A 13,631-nucleotide genomic window follows, 5' to 3' on the forward strand; every position below is an offset into this window, starting at 1 on the left:
CAGTGTGATATAATGGGAGCAAGTAGAAAGAGAGAACAGGGAGCTCGACCTGACAGTCTGGCTGCACTGTGCAACGGTGGTAATGTGTGTGAGCACACAGATCCCTTCTTGCTGTGCTAGGTTCCGACTACTTCTTGCTATTGGGACGGCATCATATGCACAAGTATAATCTGGCTATGCCACAGTCAAAGCTGCTTGCAATTGTGCTTGCATCTAACTGCTCGTGTCCCATGATGTCAATATTCACCAATGTATAGTGGTTTTCACAAAAATAGTCCTTTTTTATGCCCAAATAGTGTTTTATTTGTGTTGTGAGTTTCGTAAAGTAAAAGGCAACACGTGTTTCGACCAAGACAGCCTTCCTCAAGGCTATATTGGTTATTTTGTCCAGATTCTCAGTTCTTACTTGTTTTCCACTTTCGTAATTGTGTTGGGGCAAAGGTGTGCCTATATGTCCAATCTGAAACTTAACGCCGGTGGTGGCATTGCCATTTTGAGGGGCGTTTGGGCAGGTGAGCAGACCCCTACAGTACAATGGCTCCTCCTTTCATCGACCATCTAAACCTCTGCCACTTTCTTCCTTGTGAAGTGGGGAGACTGGGAATGCTGGCAGCAGCCTTTTGGGCTGTGGTATTTAAACACTGTCAAGTCACCTAATACGGTGCAACAGACTTGCAGGCCACAGGGAATCAAGCACCAGGAGGGATGCAGGGGGTGCTTGGGCGGTTGGGGTCAGGAATAACCTGTCTGGGTTGAGGTTGGTGGGTTAGGTTAGCCTACCTACCCAAAACCTCATTCCCTCTTAACCATCTACTGCCTCATTCTCATTCATCCTTCCACTTTCATTATCTTTGCTGCCCCTAACTTTGCAACCTTTTTTTCAAGAATCCATGCAAGAAACCTTAATGACAATGTAATGTAATGTAAAAACAATTTATATAGCGCAAGTACCATGGGCAAAAAGGCATCTGGCAAGTGCAAAACAGAACCTTTGAGTAGTAGTGGTCGAGACTTAGTGAAGAAGAGCGGTTCCCTCTGGGATAATTCATAGGGAACCTCTGGGTGTGTCACCTCCTCCTGCTTGTTTGGCTTTGAAAATGGCTTGTCCTCTATAAATTGTCCTTCTCAACACAGGGGGAAAATCAAAGTAAGCAAAAGTTTAAATTCACTTCCAAAACGTTATCGACCTATCCAGTGACCCGTTTACAATAACACAAATAACTGGAACGGGTGGGTATAGCAGAGGGGCCGCTAGGGCTGAGAAATGACAAAGAAGGTTTCATCTCCTAAAATGTGCCGAAGCAGACCACCACTAAGCCATTTCCCCCAAAGAAGCGCCTCCCCTTCTAAGAGCATGCCCAGCAGCCCAGGCAATCTGAAAAGGCACGTGCGGCAGGTGATGGATACCATCCTGGTTAGCTCTAGATGGAGGAAGGGGTCCGATAGGGAGATCCAGAGTACACAGATTCCAGTGGACTGGAGTGGGTTGAAATAAAGGTCATTCTATGTCAAGACCGGAGGCGAGCCTTACGCTCCATCTTCACATGTGTTCCTGTCTCCAGGAGGTTCAACAAAACAAACCACATTTTCTTTTTTTACATTTCTTGAAAACTGACAATTCCCTTAGTTCCAGTCTTTCTGTAGTCCATCATGCCTTGTACACGTGATCATAGTCCTTTCTGTTCCTGTCATCTCCCTCTTCTTTCCTGCTCTGCAAGAAGTAAGTACATTTTTATGGTTCTACGTTATTTCGCCACGGTATTTTTCATCGCAGGTTTTTTCATCGCCGTTTCTTTTCCGAAAAACTAGTTTTTTAAAAAATGTTTTGGGGGGTACCCCTCCAATCCCCCCTTCTTTTTTTATTCCCTTACACCCACAACCATATATATAATTTTTTAACCCCCCAAAAAAAAAAAACGATGAGTTTTTTTTCCCAAATAAAAACGGCGACGAAAAAACATGCGATGAAAAATACTGCGGTGAAATGCGTGTATACCATTTTTACTTAGCACCTAACTCAGTACCTATTAAATGTGTTTATGGTTGTCATAGAGCGCACGCAGAGCATATTTAAAGCCGTAAAGTGTGCGTGCCTTATTGCAGTGACACACATATTATCAGTGATAGTATAACTTTCTGAGGAGTTTTAGAGATACAGACTTTGCCGGCCCGTGCCACACTCACAGCATGCTTGGGGTTCCACCAAACTCTGCATAGAGCTAGGAAGCTCCAGCCCCTCCATAGGAAAGGCAAAGCGACTGCCCCCACCCGCCCGAAACAATCCGAAAGCGCATTAACAGCACGAATCAGGGAGCAGTAGCCCCCACCCTTAGAAAGGAGGAGCTTCCCTCCACGAAAATCAAGACGGAATTACGCAGAGCGTAATATTCCAACCAGCAGAACCGAATAACACACCCTGTTAAGCGCTAGTGATAACATAGCAAAGCTGCACACGCCGTAGCACTCTATTTAATAGGTGGGGGGAGCTTGCATAAATAAACACGAGAATTCACTACCAGCGGTCAGACCGCTACCCGGATTAGCAGCAAGACTAGTGCTGCAGGATATAGAAAGCTCTGAGCAAGTGCTGAAGCTTGCACGCGGCAGAAAACTGGTGCAGCCACGCTGAGAACACAGAGAGTGGATGTGCCACAACACCTGAAGACAGGTACACAAGGCAAAAGTCAAAGTAAGCAAATACTAACATGGCACATACTAACATGGCAGAAGTCGAACGGAGTGAGGAGGAACAGGCTGCAGACCTGGCCTATAGTTTTCAAGCAGTGCTCGGCAACTCACTGGTAAAGGCAGTAGCACAAGGGGTGAGACCCCTTCAAGAGAGACTGGCGACCATTGACACTTTCTTAAGCCAGAAGAGCAAGAGCACCAATGATAAGGAAAGCGCGTCCACAAGGGCCACGACAGAGGGCCCCCAGGGGTATAACTAGACCCCGAAGAGGGAGATCTCTTCTGACCCACCGGGTCAGCCAGACAGGGCAGTTGATGAGGCCCCAGAAGCTACCGACGCCTTCATGAAACTAAGGGATGAATTAATGCGCAAGTCGCGAGTACCGAGCCTCACTACCCTCTACCCAGGGGATGAAAATATGGGAAATGAGGGGCAGGACTCAGAGGAAGAGCACACAGAGACCCCACAATTCTCAAAAGAAGAGGAAGACAGAGCCGATGAGGACGAGACACAACCGCCTCCCAAGAAACAGCTAAGAAAGGAGAATAACATAGAGGAAAATGATGAGATGTCAGACATGTTTTAGCAGAGAGTATCCGAAACCCGAAATCGTCAGACTGGCTGCCCTCACCACGAGTCACGAAATACATGGTACAGTAGAGGGAAGTGAGGCAGCGCATTCGGGCTGAATGCCCGAGACCAGAGCTGCGGGGAAGGTGGCAGAGGCACCAGAACTAGACCCGAAGATGCTGGCCTTCGTGTCAAAGACCTCCAGAGACCCCCGTAAGGGGAGAGATATATTGTGGAGGAGCTGCCAGGAAAAGGTACTCGATATTGCAGGGCGCTTGGCCAACATTTTGGACCTGGCAGAGAGTTCCCGAGACACCAGCAAAGAGGTGGACCCAGACATACTAGCTAACTGGGCACAAAGGGCAGTTTGCCACCTAGGCAACACGAACTGCACCATATATTCAGAGCGCAGGAGCGGCCTCCTCCTAAAGATCGACCCCAAGCTAGGAGACCTAGCCTCCTACAGAGCGGGGGAGGTAGTGCAGGGACTCCTGTTCAGGGAGATGCTCGGAAAGGAGATGGGGAGATTTGTAGGCTCGTACACCTCCCTAGAGAAGCCTCAAGCATCTATAAAGAAGATATTCCTGAGCAGAGTTTTCTATGGCACCGGTCGGTATCGAGGCCGAGCGACCAGTCGATATCAAGCCACAAGAAGGCCTCAAAATAGCAGGACCCACTACTGGGACAACAAGCAGCGAGATGTTTTCTTCCCCATGAGAGGGCGCATCCCAAGAAGAAGATGAGGAGGAGATCAGGGAAGAGGACAAGGCTTCCCCACAGGTGATATATACATCATACCCGTCAGTTGTGGGGAGAACACAACGCTTCTGGGAGAACTGGCACGCACTTTCCAGCGACGCCTGAGTTTTGCAGTCAAATGGTTGCAACTAGAATGTATATGAGTACCCATGCAGACCCAAACCCCGACCAATGCACATGGCGCAGGTAGAGAAAGAGATTTTATATATGGAACTGCAAAGCTTAGCGCAGAAGAGAGCCAAAGAGCCGTGCCCCACACCCCCAAGATTCATAAGCAACATGTTCCTCATGCACAGGAAAGACAAAGTTAGACCCGTAAAAAACCTAAAAGAGCTGAACGGCTGGGTGACATACCACCATTTCAAGATGGAAGGGATTCACCAGCTCAAGGATATCCTCAGACAGGGCGACTGGCTCCAGAGGATCGACCTAAAGGATGCTTACCTCACAATACCAGTCCAAAGGAGATACCAACCCTTCCTAGCATTCGACTGGTACGGACAATTTTGGCAATTCACAACAATGCCATTTGGGCCAGCCTCAGTGTCATGTGACTTCACGAAGCTCATGATGCTGATAGCGGCAGCAAGCAGAGAGAAAGGGGTCAGGATGATTATTTACCTGGTGATATCCTGCTGCTAGCGAACAACAGAAAGACGCTCCAGTATCATACAGGCTGTGTGAAGGAGCTTTTAGCATCACTAGGCTTCCAAGGAAATCGAGAGAAGTCAGACTTGATCCCGACGAGGCTAGTAGACTTCCTCGGGTTCATCATAGACACCAAGATGTCTACCTTAGAACTACTGGCTAGGAAAGTAAGAGATATAAAAAGAGAGATAAGAAGCTGCATAGAAAAGAGCGTAGTGTTCCTGAGGACAATAGCGAGAGTAGTGGGTCTACTAGCTACATCAATTCAAGTGATATTTCCAGGGCCCCTACATTATCGGGCCCTGCAATGACTAAAGATAAAGCACCTACAACAGGGGCTAAAGTACCACCAAATAGAACCCCTCAATGAAGAATCCAAGACAGAACTGGAAAAAAGGGGCGCCTGTAATGGGACGGCCATATTCATAGACCGACCCGATCTGATGATAGAGTCAGACTCCAGAAGACCAGGCTGGGGAGCCCGCTGCATGGAACTAGAAACAGGGAGAAAATGGAGCGCAGAAGAGCTCAAGATGCACAAAAACTGTCTGGAACTGCTAGCCGTGTCATTCGCAATCAAAGCTTTCACGAAAGGCAAAGTGAGTTCCTGTATTCTGCGGAAGATGGACAATATATCAGCGGTCAGATACATCAATCACTTAGGAGGAAATCCAGATTGCTGGTGGAGCTAGCCAAGGATTTTTGGCACTTCTCCCTCGAATCAAGGACCTCGGTAGTAGCGGAATATTTTCCGGACTCGCTCAATATAAGATAGCGGACTACAACCCCAGACACTTGTCACAATCCAGCGACTGCAAGCTAGACAAGAGTATTTTTCAACAGATCGAGGAGCTATGGGGACCAGTCCACATAGGCTCATTTGCATACAGGTTGAAGGCTCAGAAGAGCAGGTATTTCAGCTGGAGGTTAGATCCGACAACGGCAGGAGAAGACACTTTCCTTCAAGAGAGGAGGTGAGCCATGCACCACGCGTTCCCACTATTCATAATGATGAACAGAGTGCTAGCAAATGTCCGCCGAGAGGAAGCGAAGATGATAGTAGTGGCTCCAATATATGGAAGTCGCAAGTATGGTTCCCGATGATGATGAAACTGGTGACCTATTACCCAAGAGTACTTCCGCCAGGTGACAACCTACTCATGGACCCAGCTGGGTGATATCATCCTCTAAGAGTGAGAGGGACTCTCCTGCTGTTGGCGTGCATGATAGCAGAAGACGCTGTGACCACATGGGCATTTTGGCACAAGCTGCCCTCCTCATCACAGAATAATGGGCGCCGTCCACGAGACAGAACGACGACGCAGCTTGGAGCAGATGGTCTCGATGGTGCAAAGGGAGACATTTTCATCCCGTTTCGGCCCCTGTAGCGGAGATCTTGAATTTTCTGGCAGAGCTGCTGCAAGGCAGGAAGGCGTACAGGATGATAGGAGTGTACAGGTCTGCTATATCAGCAGGACATCTGCCCGTCGAGGGCATGCCTGTAGAAGAGAACGCAGCGGTTGTTCGTCTCCTTAAAGGAGTACAATTCAGGAGGCCACCAGAACCAAGATACAACGTCCTATATAATGTGACACTAGTTCTGAAACTACTCGCCGGCTGGCCAGTAAACAGATACATGTCATTGAAACAACCGTCAGGGAAACTAGCAATGCTTTTATCCCTAGACTCCTGTAGTGGACGTCAGAGCGCTGGACGTGAACAAAAAGGCATATGGACCAGAAAGAGATACATGTACATTAGTCAGGAGAACAAAGACCGGTTCCACGACATTAGTTTAAATTATTTTTAATAATAATAGTTTTAATAGTGCTAAATTACGCCAAATAGTGTGTAGCAGCCTGCATAAAGGAATACGAGTATATGAAGACCAATGGGGACAACGCAATTGTTTATAGCGTGCAGGAAGCCTCACAAAACAGTCGCAATGACAACTATAGCAAGATGGGTGTGCAAGTTTATGCAATTAGCAGGATCAGACATGGCTAGATTTGGAGAGCATTCCGTGAGGAGCACAATGGCTTCAAAGGCACTAGCGCAAGGCGCAAAGTTGCAAGATATTCTGCAAGCGGCCGACTGGGCCAGAGATACTACGTTTAGAACGTTCTATTTCATGCCTGTGTAATCAGTAGCAGCAACAGTAATGACAAGCTTTGAACAAGCATAATGCTCACCTCCGATCTTGACATAGAATGAAGATTACCCCTGCTAATAGCAGAGGGAGTCTTAATTCTATTAAATACAAGGAGGCGAGCATTACCTTCCCACCCTAGATACACAGGAGAGTCAATGTCAATGGGCCTCAATACGACCCTGGCACTAAGTGTTTAATGGCGCCGTAAAAGGCTGCGGCGCCGTTAAACACTTAGCGCCTTACTACGAGGTCCGTTTGCGAGACCCGACTTTAACGGCTGGTCTACACCAGCCGTTAAAGTAGGGACCCGAAAAGGGACCTTGGTGCTAAGTATGGTACCGCAATTTGCGCTACCGTACTTAGCGACTTCCCCATTCCCATAAAGCCCTATGGGGCGATAATGGGAATGGGGAAGGGCCATGGTTCAATGGGGAATTACCGCCCGCCAACCTTGAAATGGGGTGGTAATTCCCCATTGAACCATGGCGGACCTGTTACAACACCGGCACGAACCATGGCTAATAGCGCCATGGTTTAGCGCCGGTGTTGTAATGAGGGCCAATGTCTATGACTATGTTTATGATGGATTTTCTCTTGGTATAGGGTTGTATCCGCCTCCGTGATGTGCTCATTATGTTTTTGGTAGGAGAGGATCAGAAGAACAACTGAGTCAGGCTAGCGTGAGCATAGGCTGATCGATCTGGCGAAGCCCATCAGGCATATGGGAGGCCAAGCAGAGCAGTGCAGATGCGAGAGGAGGCTCCGTATGTGGACAAGTTCAGAGTTTTTGGTTTCTTGTTGGAGTTCAGTTAAGAGCATTAAAGAAGAGGGAGATAACAGAAACAGGAAGGACTATGATCACATGCACAGGCATGATGGACTACAGAAAGACTGGAACTAAGGGAATTGTAGTTTTTCAAGAAATGTAAAAAAAGAAAATGTGTTTTTCCCATCTGGGAAGTTATAACGTTTTGGTTTTGTTGAAACTGCTGGAGACAGGAATAAATGTGACGCATAATGCTCGCCTCCTTGTCTTTAATAGAATCCAGACTCCCTGTGCTATTAGCAGGGGTAATCTTCATTGAGCGACGATAATGATGATGTGTTATTTGTATAGTGCGTAACATATGCAATATCAGCCAGCACCACTGAGGCCTGTTGCTTCAGCACATGAGACATGACAGCTAATCGTCTATTTCTATTCCAGCGTCAGCAATATCCAGCTCCCAGGAGGGGTCGGCACAGTATTTGTTATGATGCTCGGCTACACAGATCCTGCCTTCGCTGTCCCTTACACCGGAGCTACCGTGACCTTGAACGTCGAGGACCCCCTCTACGTTAGCGTCATTATACCGGACCTTGACGCTGCGTCATTCTCTTTGGCAGTCACGCGCCTCTACGCCACCGGCGTCAACGATCCCAACGCGACACCGCAATATGACATCATCACCGATAGGTAAGTCTCATAACAGGTCCCGCCATATGCCAAAGCAGAAGGCCCTGCTGGCCTCATGTCCAAGTGCCTTTACCTCCATGGGCAGACCACCCACACTTCCGACATACAAAACTGGCCAAAGTACAGCCATTATTGCAGATTGTTTCAAACGTCTGTTTAATAAAGTTTTAAAGACAGGACAGTGCAAGTGTAGCAATACTCATCAATGCACAGCATTTGGTTAAGCAGTCTGTAAAATCTGGTATTACACTATTGCTTCCCAAGAGGTATTGGTGCTATTATGTTTATAATCACTAGTATTGCCATTATTAGCGTCAGTGTTATTAGTAACATTAATAATAAGAGACAGAAAGAGGCCAACATCAAGGGAGGGCAGCCTTTGGGTTATCCAGAAATCCTCCTCTTGCACATTTCACGCTGCATTATCAGTGTCCCTGCAGTGAGCGCAGTGCTAGCCATCCTCTCTGATGGTGGCGTCTGTTTATAGACTCCATTGTTAATATTCCTGCAGTGATAGCTGCAGTGTGTGCCAGGGGTTCCTCCATTAGGGGCCTTGCAGCCACTACTGCACCGGGAAAGGGGGCTTCTTCTGTGAGGACCCTTGCTGTGGTTCCATCAGTGTGAGCGGAGATATCCTCAGTTTGGGCTCCCTTACTCATGGCTCCCGTGTGAGTGATTTTCTTCTAGTGGAGCCCCTGCAGTGGCAGGTGAAATGTGAGTGGAATTCTGGACTCCTGCAGTGCCCGCTGTAGTGTGAGTGGGTGTTTCCCTCAGTAGGTCTCCTGCACTGACTGCTGCAGTGTGAGTGGGAGTTTCCTATGTTAGGACTCTTGCATTGACCGCTGCAGTGTAAGTGGTCATCTCCTCTATCAGAAGTTTTGAATTGACCTACTACAGTGTGAGCGATTCTTCACTTAAAGCTGCAGTGTGAGTCGGTGTTTCTTCCTGTAGGTCTCCTGAACTGACAGCTGCAGTGCGAGTTGCGGTCTGGTCTACTGTGCAGTCAGCTGCAGTGTGAGTGAGGGTCTGGCCTACTGTCAGGGCCACTGCAGTAAGACACGGGGTGTCCTCCATCAGGAATCCTGCAGTGTGAATGGCAGTGACATGTGAAGTGAGGGTGGCCGCTGATATGAGCATGTCCGTGCGTAGGGATGGCCACTACATGTGTTGAGGGTGAGCAGTAGGGGGAATGTTGGCTTTAGAGAGAGGCACTGCATGTCTGAGAGCTTGGCACCAGTGTTTGTGCAGTGTTTTGGGGTTGGCCCTGGGCGCTGCATGGTCTCTAGGGATGGGCACTGTATATCATAACGGTGGGCACCAGGAGTAATGCAGTGTTTAGTGAGGGGCCTTCGATGTCTAAGGGCCGGGTAGCAGTGCAGGGTCTTGTGATGTCTGGTGAGTAGGCACCAGGAGCAGTGTTGTGACTAGAGATGGACAAAGCCTGGCCAGGTGGCATTACAGTGTCCTGTGATGACCACTGGATGCCTGGAGATTAGGCACCAGGATCAATGCTTTGTTGTGGGTGGGATGGGCACTGCAGGTCCGGTGGTTGGGCAGCAAGCAGAGTCCTGTGATCAGGGAGGGGTAGCTCATGTCTGGAGGGTGGGCACCTGGGCACTGCACGCTCTGGGGGTGGGCACTGCATATCTGGACGGTGGGCTGCAGGGGCAGTGTTGTCTCTAGAGATGGACACTGCATGTCCAGGTGGTATTATGGTGTCTTGTGATGGCCACTGGAAGTCTGGAGAGTAGGCACCAGGAGCAATGCTATGTCATGGGATGGGCACTGCACTTCTGGTGCAGGAGGTGCCCCATGTTCAGGGATGGGTAGCACATGTCTCAGGGCGGCACCAGGAGCCGCGCTGCGTCGAAGATGGACAATGCACGCATGGGAGCAGGGCACCAGCGGCAGGGCGGTGTCTGGAGACAGACATTATATGTATCAGATCTCAGCGGACCCCCAGGGCCGCCCTGTGTTTATGTATGGGCATTGGTTGCCTGGAAGCTGGGCACCAGGGCTTTTCTCTACCTAGGCATGGGCACTGAATGTCTGCATGTAAACCCGGCTCCCTCCTCTTCCTCCTCTGCAGGTGCCCCTCTGCTGACCTGGCGGATTCATTGACCATTCGTAACAACGGAAACTACAGCGAAGCCCGGTTTGAGATCAAAGTGTTCAAGATCACCAACTCCGACTACCTCTACCTGTTCGCCGACGTTACCATCTGTCGGGGTCAGTGTATCCCGGTAAGAACCAGAGGCCCCGAGTTCCGCTGTGCATGCAAAGCTGTGTATGTGGCCTGCGCCCTTCTTCTCTAGTCTCCTGGCGCCGTTTCCCACCCTCCCAACCTACTGAGAAGCCAGTTAAAAGTCTCCATAAAAAACACAAAACGAGCATAGCGCCCTCTAGGGCCCCTTGAATAGGGTACATTAAATAATGTACACGTAGTTGTTTTTGGAACAACAGAGGTCACTTTAAAAAAAAGTCAATTTATGGACGAGCCCTGCAATGCATCAGCACTTAGTAAAGCAGGCCCTAAACATAACCCCTGTGATCCCTGCAATGTATCAGCCCTTAGTAAAGCAGGCCCTAAACATAACCCCTGTGATCCCTGCAATGCATCAGCCCTTACTAAAGCAGGTCCTAAGCATAACCCCTGTGATCCCTGCAATGCATCAGCCCTTACTAAAGCAGGTCCTAAGCATAACCCCTGTGATCCCTGCAATGCATCAGCCCTTAGTAAAGCAGGTCCTAAGCATAACCCATGTGATCCCTGCAATGCATCAGCCCTTAGTAAAGCAGGCCCTGAGCATAATCCCTGTGATCCCTGCAATGCATCAGCCCTTAGTAGAGCAGGCCCTAAACATAATCCCCACGATCTCTGCAATGCATCAGCCCTTAGTAGAGCAGGCCCTAAACATAATCCCTGGATCACTGCAATGCATAAACCCTTAGTAGAGCAGGCCCTAAGCATAATCCCTGTGATCCCTGCAATGCATCAGCCCTTAGTAAAGCAGGCCCTAAACATAACCCCTGTGATCCCTGCAATGCATCAACCCTTAGTAAAGCAGGCCCTAACCATAATCCCTGGGATCCTCAAATGCATCAGCCCTTAGTAAAGCAGGTCCTAAGCATAACCCATGTGATCCCTGCAATGCATCAGCCCTTACTAAAGCAGGTCCTAAGCATAACCCATGTGATCCCTGCAATGCATCAGCCCTTAGTAAAGCAGGTCCTAAGCATAACCCATGTGATCCCTGCAATGCATCAGCCCTTAGTAAAGCAGGCCCTAAACATAATCCCTGTGATCCCTGCAATGCATCAGCCCTTAGTAGAGCAGACCCTAAACATAATCCCCACGATCTCTGCAATGCATAAACCCTTAGTAGAGCAGGCCCTAAACATAATCCCTGGATCACTGCAATGCATAAACCCTTAGTAGAGCAGGCCCTAAGCATAATCCCTGTGATCCCTGCAATGCATCAGCCCTTAGTAAAGCAGGTCCTAAACATAATCCCCACGATCCCAGAAATGCATCAGCCCTTAAACCCTTAGTAAATCAGGCCTTAAACATAATCCCCACGATCCCTGCAATGCATTAACCCTTAGTAAAGCAGGGCCTAAACATAATCCCTGTGATCCCAGCAATGCATCAGCCCTTAGTAAAGCAGGCCCCAAACATAATCCCCATGATCCCTGCAATGCATAAAACCTTAGTAAAGCAGTCCCTAAGCATAATCCCTGTGATCCCTGCAATGCATCAGCCCTTAGTAAAGCAGTCCCCAAACATAATCCCCACGTTCCCTGCAATGCATCAACCCTTAGTAAAGCAGGCCCTAAACATAATCCATGGATCCCTGCAATGCATCAACCCTTAGTAAATCAGGCCCTAAACATAATCCCCACAATCCCTGCAATGCATCAGCCCTTAGTAAAGCAGGCCCTAAGCATAATCCCTGTGATCCGTGCAATGCATCATCCCTTAGTAAAGCAAGTCCTGAGCATAATCCCCACAATCCCAGAAATGCATCAGCCCTTAAACCCTTAGTAAATCAGGCCTTAAACATAATCCCCACGATCCCTGCAATGCATTACCCCTTAGTAAAGAGGCCCTAAACATAATCCCTGCGATCCCAGCAATGCATCGGCCTTTAGTAAAGCAGGTCCCAAACATAACCCCTGTGATCCCTGCAATGCATCAGCCCCTAGTAAACCAGGCCCTAAACATAACCCCTGTGATCCCTGCAATGCATCAGCCCTTAGTAAAGCAGTCCCTAAACATAACCCCTGTGATCCCTGCAATGCTTCAGCCCTTAGTAAAGCAGGCCCCAAACATAACCCATGTGATCCCTGCAATGCATCAGCCCTTAGTAAAGCAGGCCCTTAACATAACTCCTGTGATCCCTGCAATGCATCGGCCCTTAGTAAAGCAGGCCCTAAACATAATCCCTGGTGGTCTTCTCCTTTCCTGGGCTTTCCAACAGGGTTTATAACCCTTCAGCGTGAACTCCAGGTAAGTTCTTCTGGGTTAGAACACACCTCAGGTATCCTTTCCTACTGGGGACAGTCTGTACATCCCATACTCCTCTATGGAGCAGAGCCCAGGCCACTCTGCAGTTGTTAAGGAGTCCAGCTGTCCTTAAGGGTGACTGCCGTGGCTTCTGCAGCCAGCGCTAATGCTCGTGGCTACCATCTGCAGCCTGATTTCTAGTGAATTAGGATCGTCCAGTAAATCCACCCCCCCAACTGGCTCCGCCCTCCCATTTCCGGCCTCCCTCGTGACGAGTGTAGGCAGCTTGAAGGCCTGAGGGACTGCCCACTATGCCAGCTGCACCCTATCGCCCCCTTCAGGGGCTGGTGCAGCTGCTGAACATCAGCAGCCACTCCCATGTGTGAAGGGTAGATCAGTCATGTTGCCTTCACATAACCTGGGCATTTGTCCATAGTTATACCAACTTTATTGCTCTTTCCATCCTCCACCCCCACCTCCCACTTTTGGAAAAAGGACAGATGGAGACATTCTTCTTTTGTTGGCATAAAAGGCTGCAGGTTTATTATCACTTTACTAAACACTACATGCTTATCATCACTGCAAAACCAAAGTTTGTGAAATCGTTCTCCAGCTGCGGCGCCCAGCTGACTGCTCCATCTCAAAACATTGCTTCCCCCATTTTCGAACCAAGTCCACTCTAGGCCAAAGCTCCCCCAACCATTGTTGTCTGTGCCCCGCCTGCCCTTGCAGGTGGTCCTGGGTTGGAGGAGTGCCGTTTTTTGCCGACGGAAGCCGAGCCCTCAGCGATACCTCCAGCGCCCTTGCTGCGAGGCCTCTGAGGAGCGCTGATCGCGAGAGGAGAGAAAAC

At 49.1% G+C, this 13,631-nt stretch overlaps 1 protein-coding gene across 1 annotated transcript in view; it reads left to right on the top strand.

Moving 5' to 3' along the window:
* LOC138503233 (uromodulin-like) overlaps window positions 1-13,631 on the top strand; it is a 33,557-nt gene that overhangs the window by 12,250 nt on the left and 7,676 nt on the right. Inside the window, exons 6-7 of the mRNA XM_069622819.1 lie at window positions 8,026-8,274; window positions 10,364-10,517. Of these exons, the coding sequence (XP_069478920.1) occupies window positions 8,026-8,274; window positions 10,364-10,517 (403 nt within the window). The remainder of the gene's footprint in view (window positions 1-8,025; window positions 8,275-10,363; window positions 10,518-13,631) is intronic.

This window comes from Ambystoma mexicanum, chromosome 11, assembly GCF_040938575.1.
Source record: "Ambystoma mexicanum isolate Mex_15411 chromosome 11, UKY_AmexF1_1, whole genome shotgun sequence".
Lineage (NCBI taxonomy): Eukaryota > Metazoa > Chordata > Amphibia > Caudata > Ambystomatidae > Ambystoma > Ambystoma mexicanum.